The sequence below is a fragment of the Sceloporus undulatus genome, chromosome 5 (assembly GCF_019175285.1).
Source record: "Sceloporus undulatus isolate JIND9_A2432 ecotype Alabama chromosome 5, SceUnd_v1.1, whole genome shotgun sequence".
Lineage (NCBI taxonomy): Eukaryota > Metazoa > Chordata > Lepidosauria > Squamata > Phrynosomatidae > Sceloporus > Sceloporus undulatus.
Window position 1 is genome coordinate 123,835,660 of NC_056526.1, and position 22,659 is coordinate 123,858,318.

At 38.8% G+C, this 22,659-nt stretch overlaps 1 protein-coding gene across 1 annotated transcript in view; it reads right to left on the reverse strand.

Moving 5' to 3' along the window:
* SGCZ (sarcoglycan zeta) overlaps positions 1 to 22,659 on the reverse strand; it is a 610,988-nt gene that overhangs the window by 67,187 nt on the left and 521,142 nt on the right. The window contains exon 4 of the mRNA XM_042468999.1: positions 728 to 815. Coding sequence (XP_042324933.1) covers positions 728 to 815 — 88 coding nt within the window. The remainder of the gene's footprint in view (positions 1 to 727; positions 816 to 22,659) is intronic.

Below are 22,659 nucleotides of genomic sequence, written 5' to 3' on the forward strand. Positions count from 1 at the left end.
TAGATAGATAGATAGATAGATAGATAGATAGATAGATAGATAGATAGATAGATATAGGTAGATACACATATTTAATTTCAATAAAACATATATTCAATAAAACATATATTCTGCAAAGCAATTGATGAGATCTAACTTTGTGAGAAGACAAAAATATCTGGGAATGCAGCACAAAGGTTTTCTGTTTTCTCTTCCATGTATGAAGACCATCTTAAGGATCTTATCTATTTTTAAAAGGAGTAATAGACCCTATGCACTTATGAAAGTGGTGGTCAACATCAGTGAGACTACAAATTGCTCTACAGGCTTATAATAATTAAAGAAATTACTCTGGTATTAGCAAATACTGATATAATTTCATCAGATTCTGTTCCAATATTATCCCACATTTATCATTTATCTTATTAAGAGGTGAAATGTATTCTCTAAATTGGGGGATCTACTTGTGAAATGGGATAAAGTGTACAAAGCTTTTCAAATAGCATCAAGTCTCTTGTTAATGTGATCAATTATTTACTGTAGCATTGTAGGCCTTGTAGTGGTAATATATATAGAATTATCATTACAAGGCCAAATTCTATTAAAATGGCAACTATTTGATATTTGTAGAACATTAAATTGAATAATCATAGATAGCTGCCTTTTTATGAACTCGAATTTAAAAGAAACTGTATTTTTTACAAAGTTAAAATGATACATAACATCTTCATTACAGAATAAGACTTACCTACAGTGAGTTGTCCAGTTAACTGTCCCATATGATTTCTTGCATTCACTGTAACATTCCTGTCAGACTGTAAGACCAGTGGGCTATCCTGGGGAACATGTATAAGACAAGGAAATGAGAGGGAAAAAAATACAGAAGCAGAGTCAAGTTATAACTATCAACTCAACACACAAGAATGTTGGTGAAGACTGGCGAAAACTGTGCACTTAATCAGCTAAAAAGCCTTTTAAAAAAACAAAATATGGAATTTGAGTTCTGAGATATGTCAGGAAATTAAGCTTGGAAGATGTTTCCTCACACACTGCTTTTGTAAGAGAACCACTGGCTTGCAAACTTGACCTTCTAATGTGATACCACTTTATTTACACATCTGTATGGAAAATTTGTACAGTGTGCCTGCACCATATGTGGGTGCACTATATGCGGCTTTCAACATATGCTGAAAGCTGCAAGGGAGCCTGCAAGAGCGCGCAGGGTGCAAGCAGCAGCGCATCCCATTAAGCTTAATGGGGTGTGTTTCCATGGCATGTGTGTGCCGCCGCGCCACTAAGCCATGCACAACCCCCATTACTTTCAATGGGGCTCAAGCATACACAGTTTTTTTATGTGGGTGGGAGTCCGGAACGGATCCCTCGCATATAAAAAGGGTGCACTGTAATTTGGTTTCAGAGCAACATGTTTTCAGAGACATTCCAACTACCATAGGCAAATAGGATACTGTCACTAGGCATCCAAGGTATGTAGGTGAGAGTGGCAGGAGCCATAAAAGTCTGTGAAAACCTGGCTTGTGGTGGGAAGGGATGGTGACACCACATTCTAAACAACTAACTATGAGCTGAATGAAAATCCTTGGATAGATGGATTCCAGTCTGCAATGATATCTGTACTGGAAACAAAATATGATAAAATGGCTTGTTATACTAGGATTTTTATGTAAATGGAAAAGAGGAATTCTCTCCCATTCTCTAAATATATGATTTACTGTGTTTATATGTTGACTTTCCACCAAGTTCTTGCTATGCTCCCTATTACATCCTCACATTAACCATGTTAGATAGGTTAGGTTGGTACAACATGATTTACCCAAGGATGCCAAATGCTACATCCTAGTATTGTAGGGTAAATTGCTGCAGGCAGCGTTACATGTCAGTTGTGCTACATTTCTTTTGTGCTGAATGGCAACCCTGTGCAACTGAATGCACTACATATAAACCTATGCTTCTATGTCCTTGCACCTTGCAGGGAACTGTAATTATAAATATAAATTTTCTGAGCTTTCAGAGGTAGCATGTTTATGCCAAGGTGACATTTAAGGAAATAAGGTCTTTCTCAACCCACTTCGAATAAAATATAACATTAGGCACATCTGTTGCTGTGCTTTTAACAACAGTCTCAAAGGTAGAAATTAGTAGGTGAAATTTCTGATGACATGAGAATAAATGTTTGACTAAACCTGTTAACTGCTGCATATCAAACTAATATTTACAAGAACGCTACTGGTGCCTATTTAAAATTGGCACACCTAGTTTTATACCATATGGGATTATTCCTCCAAAAATACATATTTCTTGCCAAATGAGGCTTGAGCCTGATTCTGCCAACATAAAGTTAACATGTGTAACTCTCAAGGGCTGAGGATGTAAAATCAATTACTGGGTGTGCTTTTGCTTATGCAAACTTGATAAAATCTGTACATTACCATGCCATATACCAGGGGTAGGCAACCTGCGGCCCGCGGGCCGGATGCGGCCCGGCAAGGCCTTGGGACCGGCCCCAGCCCGGTCCTGCCGCCAATTGCCGCCGGAGCCTTTGGCCTATCAGGAGGAGGCGGGCAAGGGGGGCAAGCGGCATGCAAGGGGGGCAATTGTCTATAGAAGCCTCCGAAACATGCATTTATATTAACATTTTTTTAAAAAATCAGCAAATTTTTAGCGTGTCCTCCACATTTTAAAAAAGTGTCCTCCATTTGAAATTTTTGTGCTACATTTGTCCCGTTTTATTTATTTATTTAATTTTAATTTTTTTTTTATTTACTTATTTATTTTTTGGCTTCGGCCCCCCAGTTGTCTGAGGGACAGCAACCCGGCCCCCGGCTCAAAAAGGTTGCCTACCCCTGCCATATACTATAGATATGGTAAATGCTTGGTTATTCCTCTGTTATGGTTTTTTGAAAGTGTCCTAAAATTAAGGTTGTAAAATTAAGGTTGTAAGGCAAATTTCCTTTGCACACTGATTAAAGAAAACATTGTCAAATCACTGCAAGATTTTCTGTTCCTGAAATGAAAAGACTGGTTTCTTTTTCACTTTCATTAATTTTTGCACAAAAACGTGTGTTTTACAAAATATTATTTTTGCACAAATCATTACAAAATACTCTAAATGTGTACAGTAGTAAAAATGCAGAAAAAACTTTTGTAATCTTGCCCAGCAGAGAGAAAGCTTTTGAATTGTTTTGTTCTCACATATCACAATAAAATGATCAAAGACTTACATCCCTACCTAACATTACATGGAAACATGTTTTGAGAACTACTATTGAAATGGCAGGTTATGACAAACTAGTCACTCATTCCTGGGCACCTTTGTGTGTCTAAAACATGTTGTTACTTCTGATGGCAGTGCAAATTATACACCTGTCAAAAAGAAATGGCTGAAAGATGAAGAAAAACATCTACAACAGAATGGCTGTATCATGAAATTGACCAATACCGTTATGAGTTAGAAAAAGTAGACAGACGGGCAATACAAAAAGTAGACAGATGGGCAATACAATTGTTAGAAAATTAGCTATACTAACAATCTTAGGGAATGAAAAAGCAAAACAAAATAATTTGTGAACCATATACTAGAGTAGAAAACTTCTGAGGGTCCAGGTGCAATCTTTTTCCTTCAAGAACCCACTAGGGGCCATATGGGCCCAAAACAGATGGGCCAAAAGCACCGGCTTTGGCCGTAGGGCATAATGTTCAGATAATGTGTGCCCCCGAATCAGGCTGAAGGCAAGCTGTGACTGCCTAAGACAGCTCAAACCCAGCACATAAAGGACACCAAAAGAAGCACTCCTCGCTGGTGGTTATTGTGGACTGCGGCGGCAGCCAGTCTTGGGACCGTGGTGTCTAGACACTGTGGTACCATGCCGAATGTTGAGCATTCCTTTTGGCCCATCGGCTCAGGGCCCTGGACTCCTACAAATGCCCCTCAAAATAAAGATAAAACAACAAAAAATTAGAAGTACCCAGCTGTCTATTACTGGTTTTGAAAAAATATATATATGGGGTTTTGAAAACAGTGCAGGTGAATTGCTGGAAGCCACACTTTTTTGGCCAGAGAAAAAGTTGGTGGTGTTTGAGACTAAAGTCCACAAAAGCCACCTGGAAAGCCCATGTCCTTGCAGCCCAAGCTTGCAATGTTCCCACCTTTCCCATACATAGTCCTAGAACCATAAGAAATAATTCTTTTTAATGCTTTAATTTGTCGATATAAACAATGATGGATTTGTAAAATGGCAACCAAATCTTTCTGGCCAGTTCATTGGCTCTGCACAGTAAAACTGTTTCATGCAGAGACATAGGCGGGTTACAGACCGCCAAAAAATACGTATGGAATACGTATTAGGGTTAGGAAGGGGCGGTGTTTCCGCACCCCCCTAACCCTAGTACGTATTCCATACGTACAACATGGCGGCGCCCCTTCCACATGGGGGCCGCCATGTTTACGTATCGGACGCATAGCATCCAGATCTGTCGCGGTGCCTATGACGTCGCGAATGCATCAGCGGCGCCTCGTGACGTCATAGAGGCGCCACAAGAAGGAGCTCCATTTTGGAGCTCCTTTTTTGCTCCACGCGGGAGCCGCGCGGTGTGGCTGCTACTAGACATGTGTATTAATGATACAAATCTTAGCTGTAAAAAATGATGATGGTGACTGATCCGAGCTGGTAATGTGCTATGATTGACAAATGCTCTCATTGTGTCCTGCTTTTCTTTTGTTTCTCTGTTAGTTTTTATTTCTCTAATTTCGTTTAGTTTCATTCTTTTTTGTGTGTGCAGTTTAATAGTGGGAAGAAAGCCATGTTCTTCTTCTTTCTTTATGGATGCCTAAGATTCATAAGATTCATTCTGTTGTAACCCGCTTTGATCTCCTTGGAAAAGCGGGCTATAAATAAACAGTATTATTATTATTATTATTATTATTATCATAAGGTTAATCCATAGAACAGTGGTGAAGATGACTGGAAGGTTCTGGGAGTTGTAGAACCAAAAGTAATGTTTCCACTGGAAACATTATACTGTTTATATACTCCCATATTGTAGTTGTAGCCACACATGATAATACCATTGGAACGTAATTGTCATTCAGCTTGATATGCATATCAGGGGGTCAAAGAAGAAGTCATATTGCATATAAATTACAGAATGGTGAATAAAAGAAACAGTCAACATTTTTTAAAGCTCTGAGGTCTGACTACCTACATAGACACAATTTTTCTGTCAGTTCATTTAAGTGGGTAATTTCAAGCCTGTGGTATAAGCTATATATAACTGTGCTCTCTACTGGAGTCTAATCAAGAGGTCCCTTCACACAACATTTATAGTGCATTGATTTTAACTACCATGATTCGATGCTACATAATCTTGGGATCTACGGTTTAGGGATGATGTAGTTTGAATTCACCGTTAGAGAACTCTGGTGCCTCACCAGATCTACAAATTCTAGGATTCATTAGAATATTGCCATGTCAGTAAAGGTGAGTCAAGTGTTACAATTGTGTAGTATGAAAAGGTCCTATTTTGGGTATTCCAACATTAATTCTGAGACCATGCAGCTGTATTAACTACACTGATGTTTTAACATCCCAGAGGACTAGCTATTCTTTGAGACATCTGATATGCAAATGTCTTGATCATTTTTCTTTTCTTTTTAAAAACATATTATCCATTCTAACCAGATATTTCATTGACACACATGCTACTGTCTCTCCAAAGACACAAACTAAATATAATATTTTATTTCTCACACAGAAACAGGTAAAGGGGAAGAAAGATCTTTGCAGGAACAAAGAAAAGGAGACCAACTCAAACCAAATAGCTATGCTTTCAATAGGAAAGAAGGAAAGACACTCAAAGGAAAATGCAACTCCCTGTATTCCATAAGATGGAATCATGCTATAGCTGTTATCATTTTAACACAAGAAATTAGCAATTTTGTCTTTTGTTTCACTCAGTGGCTGCATTATTTTGCAATCATAAGCTTGTCTACTTAGAAATAAGTCCCAATATGTTTATGGGACTTTTCCTCTAGTAAGAGTCTTTAGAATCGAAGCTGTAACTTTGAATATATCTAACTTATAGGGCAGACCTGCACAATTTGGCAGTAGAAAGGGGCCAAAATTAAAATAGGTTAAATTCTTCAGGCTGCAGATAGGTTTTAATTATTAATATTAATTAATATTATTAATATTAATTCTATCCTCAACTGCCTGGCCCTTTCCTCAAAAGAAAGCTGAGCAGAGGAGGAGCATTACAAGTGTTCACCCATCTTCATCTTCCACCTTGCCTTCCCCTCAGGAGAAAGCCAAGCAACGGAAGAGCCTTGCAGGATAACTATTTGCCCATTCTCCTTCTATGCTGTCCAGCCTCCCCTTCAGGAGAAAGCTGGACAGTGGAGAAGCCTTGCTTGGCAAGCATTGTCCATCCTCCTCCTCTGCTGCCTGGCCTTCTCCTTTGGAGAAGGCTGAGCAGCGGAGAAGCCTTGATATCACTCCATATCTTTATGGGCTACCCAAAATCTTCTGCTGGGCCACATGCAGCCCTCAGGCCATATTTTGCGCAGGCCTGCTACAGAGGGATAGATGTTTGATATGCCTTTATGATTCTCATGATTCGATCCTGTGGAATACAGGGAGTTGTATTCTAAATACCTCCAAAAACTACAAACCCCAGAATTTGACAGGAGAGAGCCATAAAGTAGTACCAGTCACATGAGGCAAAGTGTATTCTCTTTGTGGAGATGGGGAGCTTATTTCTTTTTGACTAGTTTGAAGTTTGCAGTTTATATTCAGTTCTGGATACAATCACTTGGATGGTGGAAGTAACTTCACAGCAGAATCCAGGGTAATGCAATGCCCTTCCCTGCTGCAGTCACCAGATCAGTCACAAAATCTGCACTAATTTTAACCTTAAACTTTTAACCTTACCTACCAAGTAGTTTTGAGGTAAAACACAGAGCTATATATGTGGGGAGGGTGAAACTTCTGACACAAATATCAGCAGCATGTTGGGTTTAGGTCCGTGCATTCATTTATGGTTAATAAATATTGCCCATGATAACATAAAATATGTTTATTTTCCCTTACAAGCATCCTTTCCCCTTACAAGCTCATTTTTGGATGTTCCATTGTTTTGACAGTTCTAAATTATAGCCATGTACCACACCTTTGATCCCTGGTCAACTCTTTCAACCACACACTGCCTTTTCTCTCCTTCAGTTAAATTGGCATCCTGCTCTCTCTTTCTCTCTCTGTCTCTCTCTCTTTTTTTGCGAGGGGTGTGCCGTTTTGAATTTGCAAGCTACAAAAAGACGGAGTTCTGCTTTTCAACTGATTCCACTTTTTGACAGTCCTCTGGTCCCTAACCCCTGAGATAAGTGGGGGATTTCCTGTATCTCTTTAATTTGAGAGTTCATTCAATTTCATGAGTTCCCATAATTTGTCTGGTAAGTATGATCACACCTTCTCTGTTTTCCTCACTATCTTACTATATTTCCATTAACTGCTAAAATGATGAAAATGTATTCCTCCATTGTGGGCAGAGAAGTAATTAAGCGCTGTACTGTATTCAACCTGTTATTATTCATTCAACCTGCATATCTTTTAAAGCAGGGGAGACCCAGGAAAGCAATCACAGCAGTTAAACAACTGAATGGTGCCTACTAGTTTTGGTCCCTAGCAGGAGCTGTTTAAGGTGTTGAACCTCCAAATCATTTCAGCATCATAGATAGTTCCTTTGACGTTTCATTAACATACATAACAGATTCACCATTCACTGACATTGAAACCAACAGTCACTGCTTGGTTGCTGCCTGCTCTCTGGACAGAATACATCACTGTAAAGCATTGGTTCTCAAGCAAAAATACCTTTCAGCCCCATGAATGCAATATAGTACGGTAAACTGTATAGGACAATTTATCATTAGACTTTGGGTGAAATGAAAAATCAAAAACAAAACAAAACAATCATTTGTGAAGTCGAAGGCATTCTCTGAAGATGCCAGCCACAGATGCTGGTGAAATGTCAAGAAGAAACTCTGCTAGAACATGGCCACATAGCCCGAAAAACCCACAAAAAACTATAAAACAAATCTTTGCTTCTATGCTTTCCTATCTGTATTTTTACTGCCAGGGATGGGAAAGACATGCTTTTGGGATTTCTCTGCCTTACATGCCAAAATAAGTTGGCAGGTTAGGAGTATGACACCCCTTGTGTTTGGGAGAATGGTGAATACAATTTACTGTTCTGCTTCAGATAGCAAATTATCATGAGCCAGGCCTATTTTTGTAGGTTTCTTGAATCTTCAATCTCAGTCTACTTTCCCTCACCAAATATGACTAGGTTATCTCATCTTTCTTTGACTCAGTTTATCAGTTTACATAGAGACCTGTTTGAAGATACTGAGAACTGCTTTATAGGATGTCATGTGGTGATGTGCCTTTCATCTTTCTCTGCCTTCTGAAGTTGACTTATTTAATGGTTTGTCAGACAGCTTGTCCTTGTGCAGCTTGGCAGATGAAAGGTGTTTTTTGGCTTGTCCATCTTTCCAGCTGCAGAGACATGACTGTTTGGGAGCCATAGCATCCAAAGCAATCATAGCATCCAAAGCAAACATTGCCAAGGGAGTTGATGGCAACAAAAGCAGCTGCTAGGGATATTTTTTCTAAGTAGTGATTAGATTTTTCATGTGTCTTATGAACTCATGAAGATCATTAGCTCTAGTGCCTGCTGGTCTGGCAAAAGAGGTCGTAATAATAAATGACTTAATGATTAGGCATAAATAAAAGTACATCTTGAAAGAACTGCTTAGTTGCTCACAGTTTTTCTCTTTAGATGTCCTCTTCATGATACAAAAGACAACATGCTTACAGGGGTGATCAGTGGCTTCCATGCCATTAGATGATGAATCCACTCTGGGGTTTAGAAGCTTTTCAGGGAGCCAAATGTGTGCTCATTTAAATTTCAGGTCAAAACCAAGATTCACTACACTAATGATATCGGAGTCACCAGCCACCACTTCAGATTACTGTCCCTGCATCAATCTGGATCTCAAGGTCATAAGTACATTCTCTCAATAGTTTTACTTTATTTATTTCCTTTTACTTTTAGGAAACAATGAAATGGCTGTCAGGTTTTGGTCTGGCAACCCAGGTTTTGGGATCACTTCTCTTCTCAAGATCAGATTAATTTCTGTCCTAGATGAAGGGCAATATAAGGCTGAACTGTCACTGTCTCCAGAGCTTGAAAGAACTTTTTCCAAATAACGAGTGACACATAATAAGTTACGAGTAACAAATTTATTTTCCCCCAACTACAGTATAATTAAATTATATCATGACAGGTGTTTTACAAGGGATAATCCCATTAGTTTTAATATGTAAATGTAACTAATTTTAGTTACAGTTGAACCTTGCCTTAGGTGGGGGATCCGTTCCGGATTCCGCCTATGCTGGAGCCCCATTCAAGTGACAAGCACGCACCCCATTCATCTGAATGAGATGCGCCACCCCTTGCACCCTGCGCAGCTTGAGCACATAAGCTCAAGACTGCGTATAATGCGGTATAATAGGTAAAGCAGTCCCTTGACATGAATGTCTACTCATAACTGACTGCAGGGGCAGTGCTCATCTCCATTACTAAGTCCAAGAGCCAGCATTGTCTGTGGACTACTCTGGTGGTCATATGGCCAGCATGACTGCACCAAATGCTGTTATCTTCCCACTGAGAAGTGTTACTTTATTCATCTACTTGCATTTGCATGCTTTCAAACCACTAGGTTGGCAGAAGCTAGGACTAGTGATGGGAGCTCACCCCATCATGTGGCACTTGGGCCTCAAACTGCCAACCTTCCAACTTTACAATCACCAGAATTGGCATCTTAACCACTAAGCCACTGGTATATATCCTCACTAATTGATTTTTCCTCCTACAGCAGGATTTGCAGATTTGTAGTTTAAAAAAAATTAACAATTTTAACTACCTTTGAGTAAAAAGACAAAGAAACCACTTTAAAACTGTAACACTGTAACATTTTGTAGCCCAAATAACTTATTTGGGCTACAAAATGTTAAAACATTTCCCTTAATCAGCCATAGGAAATATTATGATTATGATTATGATTATACTTTATTTATATAGTGCTGTAGATTTACACACGCTATACATACAAACAGTAAGATTGATAAAAATTAAGCCTGCCAATGGTGTACAAGTATCCTATCTTTTCTCTCTGCCACAGGCTTGCACATAGCTAAGACAATCTGTGCCACTTCAGCCATATTTGAGAGATGTGAAGAATATTTACCTCTTCGTCTTTGACTGGAAAGAACATCTAAACATGTCTCAATACATCACAACTGGATTGTAAATGGCTTTTCACATTTTTGGAATTTATAATGAAAGTTTCATTTGTGGGATTTTTTTTTACAAGATACACTTATGATTACAAATACATATTGTAATTGTACAGTAAGATAATGTTTGTGCCCAGAAACATCACATTTTGCACAAAGTAACCTTTTCTTTTTATTTTTGCACTGTCCTCCTCCAAACTTTTAAAATTCCATCATCTTCCATCAAAATATGTCCAAAACATCTATCAGACTTGCAGGAGGGAAACTCTAGATATTGTTTTGTTTTAGTTTTGTGTGTGGGGAAAAATAGGTAAAGACTGTTGCCCCTATATTCACCTGAACCTTTTACCCTTACAACACATCTTAGTTGCTTTTATCTCCTCCTACCTTATGTTCCTGAGCATTCTTCTCCCTCCCTCTCATTTTTCCTGTCTGCTATCCACCGCTGTTCAATCAAGTCTTCTCTTTCAAATGTGGCAGATGTCTTACCTATCATCAAACACCTGCCTTGTCCCAAGAGCCATAGTTGACCTGTTAAGGAGATACATCTGCCCACTAAGCTTTGAACAGTAACTGAAATATTACAAATGTTTAGAGGAAGAATCAAAGAATATATCTAACAACAGCAATGTTTATCATCTTTATGTTTGCACACAGAGTAACCTGAGAGTCACATTTCCATTTCTTATCCGTGACCTTTGATTGGTCTTAATGCATTTTTCATAATAGTGCATAGATTCTTTTTTATTTCAACCTTTGTATAACTGAATCTCTTGCTTTGAAATGATACTTATGAGTGCATTAAAATAAACGTAGCATTCTCTGTTTTGAATACATTATATGCTCATTAAACTAATATTTTTCCCCCTCTGGCTAAGACGTCATGTGTTTTGTCTACAATGCCGTATAGAAATAGGCATATTTTAGTGCTTTGGTTTAAGTGTTTCTCATCTTTTGTTGGATTGTAAATTTAATCCTGAAACCATTCATTCAGTTCCAAAATGTATTATATTGGTTCAAAATTCTTTCTTAATTTCCCAACATGTTTACAAGGTGAATTCAGCAGCAGAGAATATTCAGTTTTAGAGATTTCTTTTTCTTGTCCCAACCCCTCTGAGTGTTTTTCTAAGGTTAGAAGACACATCCTGTCTCTCAATAAAATAAAATTTGTTTGAAAGAGTAACAGAAAAGAAAAAAAATGTAACATGACAGAGACAAACATGAAGAAATATCAGACAGCTTTTAATTAGTTACAATCCTTTTCTGTTTGCTCATCATGACATCTAGATTGCTATGGGAATAATCAACTGAAACCTCATTTCCACACCAACTTTCCATATAAAGACCTATTTACTATATAATGTATTATCAAATGCAAATGTTATGACCTTTAGATCTTTATTTAAATGGTTTGTTATTTTTATATTTACAAAATGGATGCACGTGGATACATTAGGCTCATGATGATTTATTAACATAATCTGAAAAGTTGTGGTTGAGAAAGAATCTCCTAAAACTAAATTGTTGAACAAGACCCATGCAAAAAGGGTGCACATGTGCAGGTGGGGCAAAGATGGATTTAGTTGAGTACTGAAATAACAATACCAACAATGTGCACCACTACTACCATCACCCTCCGCAGGCACATGTTGAGCAGGGTCCATGAAATACATAGGTGTTTCATGTCACCTCTGTTTCATCACACCCAGGTGGGCTGGTTAGCCCATGATGTGGATTTGCTCACCTTTTGTAAAAGGCCAGTTTAAAATAATAATCATGTTTTTGACACATTTGGGAGAATGCTGGGGGCAGATCTACTCTTTATATAGCTGGCATCCCCACCCTTTTCCCTCTTCTGCATTTCCTGCTCCACCCTCCCACCTCTATAACAATGTGAGTATTACTGGTAGGGATTCTCCCCTCCCTTTCCAAGGGCTTTTCGCCTACCCTACACTGTTACTGGGGACTTGGACAATTGTCTTGGGTGGGGTATAAATAGGTAGTCACTTACAGTTTCTGGGGGGGGGGGGAGATATAGCAGTCAAGTAAAATGCCTATGAACTCCCTTGCGGTGAAGGTTAGGCCTCTGAAACTGCCTCTTTAGGCCATGTGGCTAAAGGGATAGGGAAAGAGACCTTCCTTGGGGACGACCTGAGATATACAACCTCAGTTTCAATGAGGAAATCTCAGGTTGGCATTCCAGATGCATGCTGGCTGGGGAGCAACCCAATTATGAGTTATCATTGGTGCTCAGGTGTTTTGCCCAGGGGAAGTTGAGGGGATGTTCCTGGGAACAGACCATTTGCCACAGCTGCTCCCACATTAGGTTGCTCCCCTAGGTTTTACAGTTCTCTTTGAAATAGAAGGCAATGGTAAACCTTTACTGAACTTCCAAGAAAGATTTGCCTCCATGGGTTTGCCTTAAGGTCACCATAATTTGGAAATCACTCAAAGGCATACAAACTCAACAGATCTAAGTGCTGACTCAGTATTCAACAATTGATTCAGTGGTCTAGTCTACTTGTAACTACTAGTATGATTCAAGACTTTGTATGAATGAGAAGACAGTATTTTGCCCTGCTGCAAGGAAGAAACTGAGTGAGTGCTGGGCCAAAATCTGACCTTGCATTTTAAAAAGGTTTTCTTGTCCCACGAAAGAGACATCAGTTTCTTTCTTTCTTTCTTTCTTTCATCTGGTTAATTCTCAGGACATTTCAGAATGTCTTTGAAGTTTCTTTTAATGTTTTTAGTTTACTTTTCAATATGGTCTGGACAACAGTGTTTTTCTTCCTTTCTAATTTCCAATAGACACACAATGGTCTCCTAATCATTCCTTCCTGGCCGCCTGCACCTCCTGATCTAAAAGCCTCCAACAACCTTAAGACATCCTTCCCTGAGCTTTAAATAAAATGCAGGAAGCTGTGAAGGCTGGAGGCATAGCGATTATGCAAAAAAGACAGGGCACAATAGCATGGTGGCACTACAGCAGCAGTACACCATTGCTTTTTTCTCCTCCCCAGCACACTTTAGCATCAACCAAAACACAGTTTTAGAGGGTTTCCCAGCCATTCAGAGTAATTCCATTGACAGAAGCAGTTTAATCCAAGGATATTCACCTCCCCCATGGATTTAGTTAAAATTAAAATTGTATAAACCAATTTAAATTTAATTAAATTAAAATTAAATTTGTACAGACCAAAAAGGCTAGATTGGATAACATAGTTTCTGGTGATATTCTTATTTGAATACTTTGTTGTTCTAGTATTCACCTTGCCAGAAGCAGTTTGTCCAACTGCTGTAAAAGCACACGAGACAGCTTAAAATTTTATGCATAAGTAGGAAAGTTCCACACTGAGACTGTATCACTGCAAACAAAACCAAACACACAAAAAAGCCTGAGCTGTTACAGCCTACATCAGGAGTGGGCAACTGCAGACAGTTTTCTGACCTAGGGGGCCACAAGAACTCCCAAAATGAGAAAATAAATAAATAAAAATAAAAAAGAAGTTGCCGGAGGTTCGCTTCTAGTTGTCTTGCAATCCATTATAAAAGTGGACTGCTGCTCCTGGAGGGTTTCTGGAGAGTCTATTCATTCTTTGCAGGAAGGGAAGTAAAAAGCAATGACATATTGGGAAATCTGAAGGGGGGGCCCACATGTCACACCTCTGACTTAGAGAATAGAACAGTGTATTACTAGGCTTTTCACTTGTACTTTAGGCAGTCAAAATCATCCAATCACTTTGAGGTTTTTTTTTTTTACTGTGATCGGTTTCATCTAACTTTTAACTAAATCTTTATCTCTATCTCTTCCATCGGGTGTTAGACCCATGGGGGTGTCTCCAATCACCATCCTCTTTTGATATAGGCTGGGAGACTCTTCCATGACCCCGATGCGGACACCATTACTAGAGAATAGCCCCAGCACGTAGGCTAGCAAAAAGAGTTGAATGAAGGCCCCCAGCTTTGATGAATCAATTCCGGACATTCTGAGGAGGTGAGGAGACCCAGATCTAAAGATCAATGGGCTGCAGATTTAATATAAACAAAGCACCGGCAATCTTGTGGCAATCTTGTGCGCGAATCCCCTCAGCCTGGACATACATGTCCATCAATATTTCCTGGGTACCTCAAAACCCATTTCAAAGAACTTCAAGACCATTTGGTCTTTTCAACCCCTTGGAATCTGCCCCTGAGGCATCTATTGGGTATTAATATCAGGACCTTTGAGCCAGTCCTTTTAGCAAGCAGACAGAATCTATGTTGGTTTGCCAGGCTAGCACCTCAGCAGCACACCCATCCCTTCTGCAGTGGGAACTGTTTGAGTCCTTCATTTCATCCAGGACCCCCAACAATTGAAGACAAGATCCATTCAGGTGCAATATTCCTGTTAGTGATGCCGTCCTATTCCAATTTAACACCTTGATTTCTCTAGTCCTTATTTGTCTCTGTGTGGTTGCTTATGTGTGTTTTTTTTCTGACTATTAACAAATCTAAGTCAAAAGCAGAGACATAGATGGCAATTAGAGGGCGAGTCAATAGATCAAGTAAGGAGCATCTCTTATCTAGGTGTAACATTCTCAGAAAATGGATCCTGGTCATGCCATTATCAAAGGAGTTCTCTTAGAGCAAAGGCCCATTTGAATCTCAAACTAAAAGCTCACAAATACCTTGGCTCTCTAACCCCAATAATTAACGTTTATAAAGCTAAGATTACACCTATGCTTTTATATGCAGCATAAATTTGGGGTCTAAATCCCATTTCAGTAGGAGAACTAGCACAGTCTCAGTATCTGAGATGTATATTGGGTATAGAAGACATCCACGGCTGCTGCTACAGCCAAACTAGAAATATATTCAAGCAAGCCAAAATCAAAGTGTTTAATTATTAGTGTAAAATCAATGAAATGGGGCCAGATAGACTACCAAAATTATGTCTCTCAGAATAGTCTCAATCCCATCTTGAGTCCTCTTGGTTTATACAAATAACAAACTTTATTATGAGTTGTGGTCTCCCTGTAATCTGCACAGTCAATGATCAAGCAAAAAAGGGTGTGAGACAGAGAATGCAGGATATCGAGGCCCAAAAAGATATCGCCACCCTTAGTAAGGTAGGCAATTTAAAATGGCTGAGCCGATTGAAACACACTTTTCAAAGACCTATCTAAAAATACAAATGCCAAAATACCTAAGGGAGATATTTACTCGAGCTAGATTTGATCAGCTTGACACAATGGTAAGATATGGTTGATTTAATGGTATTCCTCATGATGAGCGAACTTGTATTTGTGGAGACTGAGAAATTGAAGATTGAACTCATATTCTATTCAAGTGTAATTTGTACCAACAGGAAAGAGACCAGTATCTTGGCCCCTATATTAAACAATCAATGTTCTGGGATACCCATGTTAGAACTTCATACTTCATGAATGTTCAAGATTCCAAAATATCTATTACCACAACTCAGTTTCTATGTAAAGCAATATAGTTGAGAGCTAGATATGTGGGGACAATTGTGGTAAACTGTAGAGGTGATGAGGAATTTTGATGTGTAACTGATGTTCAATCTTATTGTTTTATGTACTATCATTTTAAAGCTGTATTTTCCCCCTCTCTATTATACCCATTTTTGTACTTTGAATCTTTTATATAGATTTTTATAATGAAGTTTTATCATTCTGCTTTATTTATGGGTTTTGTACTTAAATTGTATGGCATTCACATGGAATCTATATGGAATTTTATTCATATTTTAGATTTATTATATTTTAGCTTTTTCTAATTTCTATAGAACTTCTATAGAATTTTATCTGCTTTTGTGTTATTTTGATATGGCCTAAGGGCTAATAAATAAACATTGATTGATTGATTGATTGGATGTGGTTGCTTATGTGTGTGTGTTGATTTCCTCTTTTAAATAAAATCCATTATCATTTTAAACCTGCCTCTGGAGTTCTATATACTTCTGGACTTGGTATATATTGGGATTGGTCCCCTAGGCTAAGTTACCTGGCCACTAAATATTTCTACACTTGAGCTAACATAATTCCCCTAGATAAGCATGTTGATGTGGACTGTCTTCCCCAGGACAGGACCGCATCCAGGGTAATATAGGTTTCCTTAACAATGTAACTAGCCATTAAGTATCCAAAGAGCCAAATTACCAGAGTTTACTTTCATTGCCGGTTGGTTCACACAATTAAACAAAAAGCTTAATTAATGTAGGCTCAAATTATTAAAACTTACAAAAAGAGCAGAACAACAACAGACTGATTGACCACTGAAGCTTTGTGCAATGATATGAAGTGTCCTTAGCTGCTTCCAGATGGCAATGATGTCTGTTGAAGAGGAAGTTCAGAAAAGATACCTGAGCCTCTGGCAGGCTTGCCAACTAGTTTGAGGCTTTGGCACTACCCCTTTTTAATTTGGACTTTGCCACCTGTGTTGGTCCCACTCACCTGTTTGGATATTAAGTGATCAACAGGGGACTGGCAGTCTGTGTAGGTTAGCAATATGGAGGCAAGCACTAGCAGCCAGGTAGGTAATTGAGCTGGGAAACAGCTGGCCAGTCCAGCAGATGGCCTGTCATATCAGGCATCAGGTAGATTGGCTCTCTCTATAGCTTACTGTTGATGCACTCAGACTGGTCACAGTCCAGGAACTTTAGAGAACAAGAACAGAACCTATTAGCTGTGTGAGAGAAGTGACCGAAGGGATACCCACATCTCTGAAGTCCACATCTGTGGATGCTCTCCAGCTTCTACTTCCCACTTCTGTCATTTTCTTTTTGGTTTTGAGGTATGAGACTGTTTCTTTGATTATTGTCTTTTCAGTTGTATATATTTGAAACTGTATTGCTTGAAGAACTTTGCAGCATTTTCTAGCATATAGAAAGGGTCGCTAATTTGAAATGTGCCCATTTTCTATACACATTTTTTACAAGTGGGTTGAAAACAAGTCCACTACAACTTGAACTGAACCAGATGTCTCCCATAACCTTAACTGGAACTGCAGCATGTTTCCTCAAAAGTAAGACATTGTCTTATATTTATTTTAACTCAAGAAGACACACTATGGCAACAATCTATTCAAATATAGTTAAGTCTCTTCTTCTGGAACATCGTCATAAGTTATAACTCTCCAAACCCAGAATTCCATCCTGAATTTCTTGTGACTCCATTTCCTTTCTAATCATTGGCCACAATCTTTCCGCTTCCTTCCTGCCCCCTTCCATTCCATGCCAGACCTATCACTATGTCTTATTCTTGGGGTATGGCTTATATTGCACAAATGCTTAGAAATACTGCTACAGCTTATTTTATGGGTATGTCTCATTATGGGGGAAACGGGGTAGCAGAAAGCAGGCTCACAACTCCTCCTAATTGTACCAAGACAAAGGCATACAATTATCAGAACTCCTGTGACAATGACAGCCTCCCATTATCCTGGCTACGAAGGGCACCACAGATGCATGAGTGTTAGACTAAGTGTTGGACTAAGACCAGGACACTGGGAGACCAGGGTCTGAATCTCCACTCACCCATGGAAACCCATGGGGTGACCCTGGTCAAGTCATACTCTGAACAAATTCTGCCAAGAAAAGTTCACTTTAGGGTCTCCATAAGTCACAAATGACTTGACGGCACACAACAACAAACTTAGAATAATTTTTTTCTACATGAAACAACACTCACTGCACTCATATGTGTGCCCCTCAATATGGCCTTCTGAAATTTTCCTATCACCCAGGAAATGGAGGGGGATTTTTCTGGAAAAACAAAGGCCCCATACAGACAGACCAAAATAAAGCTGCTTCAGGTCACTTTGGAGGTAGACTGTTTAAATGATGCATACGTCCTAAGAGTCCAGAAGCCGCACCAAAGTCACGCTCCAGTCGCATTCTAAAAGGGGATGAGATGAGAACGGGAGGTGGCATAGAACACATCTTACAGTATAGGGAGAACAGTGCCATCGCCATCGCCAGACTTTCCCATCGTGTTCCAGATGTGTTCCCCACGGGGCGATTTTTAGGAACGCTTCTCAAGCAATGAGTTCATTTAAACACTTTCATAGTTATCTCCCACTCTGTTTTAGCTAGTCTTATTTTAGACAATTTTATTTTGTCTCCCATTTTATTAAATTTGCTTTTAGTTAATCTGTCTCCATTTTAACCCCCTATTTGAGTTTTAAGCGTGACTCAGTTTTATCTTTGTATATATGCGGACATTTTGATATTTTTTATCTTGTTTTTTATATGTTGTAATTTTGTAACTGTATTCTACTGATATGGTCAGCTAACTAATCAATAAACTTGTTGTTGTTGTCTGTGTATGTATGCATGTTCAAGTCTGGTGTTGATGACAAACCCATGATTTTTTCATAGGATTTTCTTAGACAAGGAATACTCAGAGGTGGTTTTACTAGTTCTTTCCCAGTAGGTGTTTTCTTTTTAAATTTTTCCCTCCTGCTGTGGCTCAGGTCTTTTTAACCTGCTATTTTCCTTGAAAGGAAAATTTTCATTGGTGCTTCCATTTTCAATTTATCTTGTTTGATTTTTTTAAAAATGTATTTTATATGCATTTATTTGTCAACATGTCTGGGACAGAAGGGTAGGACAGCCCTTTATTCAAAATGTAAATGCACAGACAGATAAGTAATCAGAAATCCTCTTCTGATTATGAAAAAATATACTATTTCAGATTAAAGGTATTTATGTATTTATTTAATGTAAACCCCAGCTTCCTTTTCCTAGTATGGACAGAAGATCCCAATATAATTGAAAAGGATGATTCAATCCAAACACAATAAATTATACATACTTAAAAATGTAAATTAAATTAATTATACTATTAAAATACCAGTGTAGCCCAAAAAAAGAATTCTGGGGTACCTCATGCTATACATTGATCACTGGTAGGGACATTTTCTGACACATTCTAATTGTCAAGAATGGGTATCAATATTTTAAAATGTGGCTATAACATTTTGTCTCATCTAGATAAAAGCAAGCAGAAATTCCTGTCATCTTAAAGACTGGTGACTCTTTTAGGGAAAGGAGCTAGTGTTTTCTTTGTAAATTTGCAAGGACAAAAGCACCTGACTGATATTTAAGTTGATAGCTCCTAGATCATAGTCAGAAGAAGTGCCATGTTCTTAGACATATATACCAGGATGTTAGGGATCACACCAATCACATCTCTAAAAAAAGCTGCCCCTTCTGTCCTCTCTTTTAATGGTTACAATTATTTATGAATAAAATGCTGCAGGTTGTGCACTGTAAATGGTTTCCTACCCAACTGCCTGCATTTGAGAAGTGTGGGAGTCATTTCCTAGGCAGCACAATGCTTGTAAAACTCCTTTAAGTGGAATAAGTCATGACAACCACAAGAAGATTTCATTTGTATTCCCTTTCTGTATGCCTAGGGCAGCCAATCACTTTAGCATGGTATGTTCTTTTCTCAGGTGAATCACCCCCTTAACAGCTTTAAAAAGATTTAAGGAGTGGATTTCAGCAGGCAAAATTATCTGGGCTTTTATTTCCTCTTGAAAGTACTTCAAGATCCAAATAATTTAACAGGCAAAGGCTGTGAGACCATGGAAATAAAATGCATAATCTATAGTTCTAGGCCCTGGAAAATTACTATTCTTACATTGAACATATGCGGTGCTCATGATTGCAAGATCAAGTCATTTTTTATTGAAGGGTTTCAGTCTGCAAGATGCAACAGTTTATTTCCCACTCACTTCCAATATAAGAAAATCACACAGACTTGGAGTGGATGGAGACTCTGGAATTAGTATATCATACTCCCCAAAAACCTCACATATGGATCAAAATTCATTTTCTAGTCTCAACTGTGGAGCTAGCAATGCGGTTTAATGTAGACAAAGGAAGTTCCCCCCCCAAGGCTATTACAGTTAGAGAATAGCAACTTTGGCAATACTTATAGCATAATGTTGTGGCTGTTTCATCGCCGCTTTCCTGTTTGAGCATCTCTTTTCATTGATGGGGATCACCCATCAATAAGCTCCCAAACTTGTTGCTGTAGCATTTGTCCTCAAGTACTATAACTTCCTAGTATGACAGTTCTGGTGTTGTATGGTCAGGTGGTCAGTGTCTCCTCTTGCCCCCTCCTTATTCCAGAGCAGGTTGCTTTTCCTTAACTTCCTTTTCTTTTCTCCTCACCTCCTTTGCCAAAGAAGCTGCTTCTCCCACCCACCTCACCTGCCAAAGAAGAAATCTTCTCATGAGGGGACTGTCATCTCTTCTTTGACAGGTCAGGGAATTAAAGATGAAGTCTGAACTATCTGAAGGGCCAGTGGTTGAAAACCACTGAATTACATTTACACTGAGAAAGAAGTGAAGGGATCCCTCATTATTTCACAACTATAATGTGAAATCATAATATAATAACTTAGGCTTTAATCATTGCAAAAAAGGAAGTAGTTACAGATGGAGCTTGGAAGCCATGCATTAAAAGTAAATGCATTACCTGTCACACATTAGTCAGAGTTGCATAATCTTAAATTGGAAGAGACCACAAATACCACTTAGTCCAGCCCTTTGCCATGTGGGAATACACTATTAAAGTACCCCTGAAAGATACACATCCAAGCCCTGTTTAAAGGTTTTCAAAGACAGACTCCACCACATTCTGCAGCAGTCTATTCTGCTGCCGAACAACTCTTGCTGTAAAAAAATAGTTATTCCTAATATTTAGGCAGAGTCTCTTTTCTTGCAATTTGAAGCCCTTGATATCCCTGGAACATCAGAAAACAAGCTTGCTCCATTTTCTACATTATATCCTTTCAGTTACTTAAAGATATCTATCATGCCACCTCTCAGTTTTCTCTTTTGCAAGCTAAACATACCCATATCCCTAAGACATTCCTTATAAAGCTTTGTTGCCAGGACTTTGGTTGCTCTTGTCTGAACACATTCCAACTTCTTTATATCATTTTTAAACAGTGGTGCCCCAAACTGGACACAGTATTCCAGGTGAGGTCTGAGCAAAGCAAAATAGAGCAGCACTACTACTTCCATCGATCTGGACAGTATACTCTCATTGATGAAGCTCTGAACTGCATTGGCTTTTTTGGCCATCACTTCACACAGCTGACTTATGTTTAGCTTCTGGCCTACTAAGACCCTCTAGATCCTTTTCACATATTTTGTTTTCAAGTCGGTGTCACTCATCCTGTATTTGTGTATTTCATTTTTCCTACTTAGATGTAGCACTGTACATTTAGCCCTGTTAAAATTCATTTTGATAGGTTTTGCTGAGCTCTTTAATCCGTCAAGGTTAGTTTGAATTCTGTTCTTGTCCTGTGGTGTATTCAGTGGCCCTACTGATTTTGTATCATCTGCAAATATGTCAATCATGCCATATTCCACCTTCTAAGGCATCATAAATTCATAAAGATACAGTATTAAACAACACTGGCCCAAGACAGATCCCTAAGGCATCCCACTGGTAGCGTCTCTCTTTTTCTGGAATCCGCATCAAACTGACCAGTCTGTAGCTGTACAAATCCTCTTTTCTTTTCTTTGCCCTTTGTGAAGAACTTTGTGAAGTTGTGCAACAACCTTTAACCTATTCCAATCTACTGGGGCCTCTTCTGTCCTCCATAAATTCACAGAGATTATTGAAGGGTCTGGAAGCCATGCCCTACGAGGAACGATTTAGGGAGCTGGGGATGTTTAGCCTGGAGAAGAGAAGGTTAAGAGGTGATATGATAGCCCTGTTTAAATATTTGGAGGGATGTCATATTGAGAGCAAGCTTGTTTCCTGCTGCTCCAGAGACTAGGACCCGGAACAATGGATGCAAGCTACAGCAAAAGAGATTCTACCTCAAAATTAGGAAGAACTTCCTTACAGTAAGGGCTGTTCGACAGTGGAACACACTCCCTTGGAGGGTGGTGGAATCTCCCTCCTTGAAGGTCTTTAAGCAGAGGCTGGATGGCCATATGCCGGAGATGCTTTGATTTTGATTTCCTGCATGGCAGGGGGTTGGACTGGATGGCCCTTGCGGTCTCTTCCAACTCTATGATTCTATGATTCTATGATAGTGTTTCTGGGTCTACTTTCATAACTAAAAGGGGAACACAAATGTCCTTTTAATTTTTTTTTAGTAATGTCATTATTCTTTCCCCTTTAATGATAGTTTTCTCATTATTTCTTGGAGGATAGAAACAAACAAAATAATAAGCTACCCTTTTTGGACTTTGTAATGAGTTACATAATGCATTACTTTTGAACATCTCTTTCACAGATGTGCTTGAAAGTGATTTGCTGTTCCTAACAAGCTACTT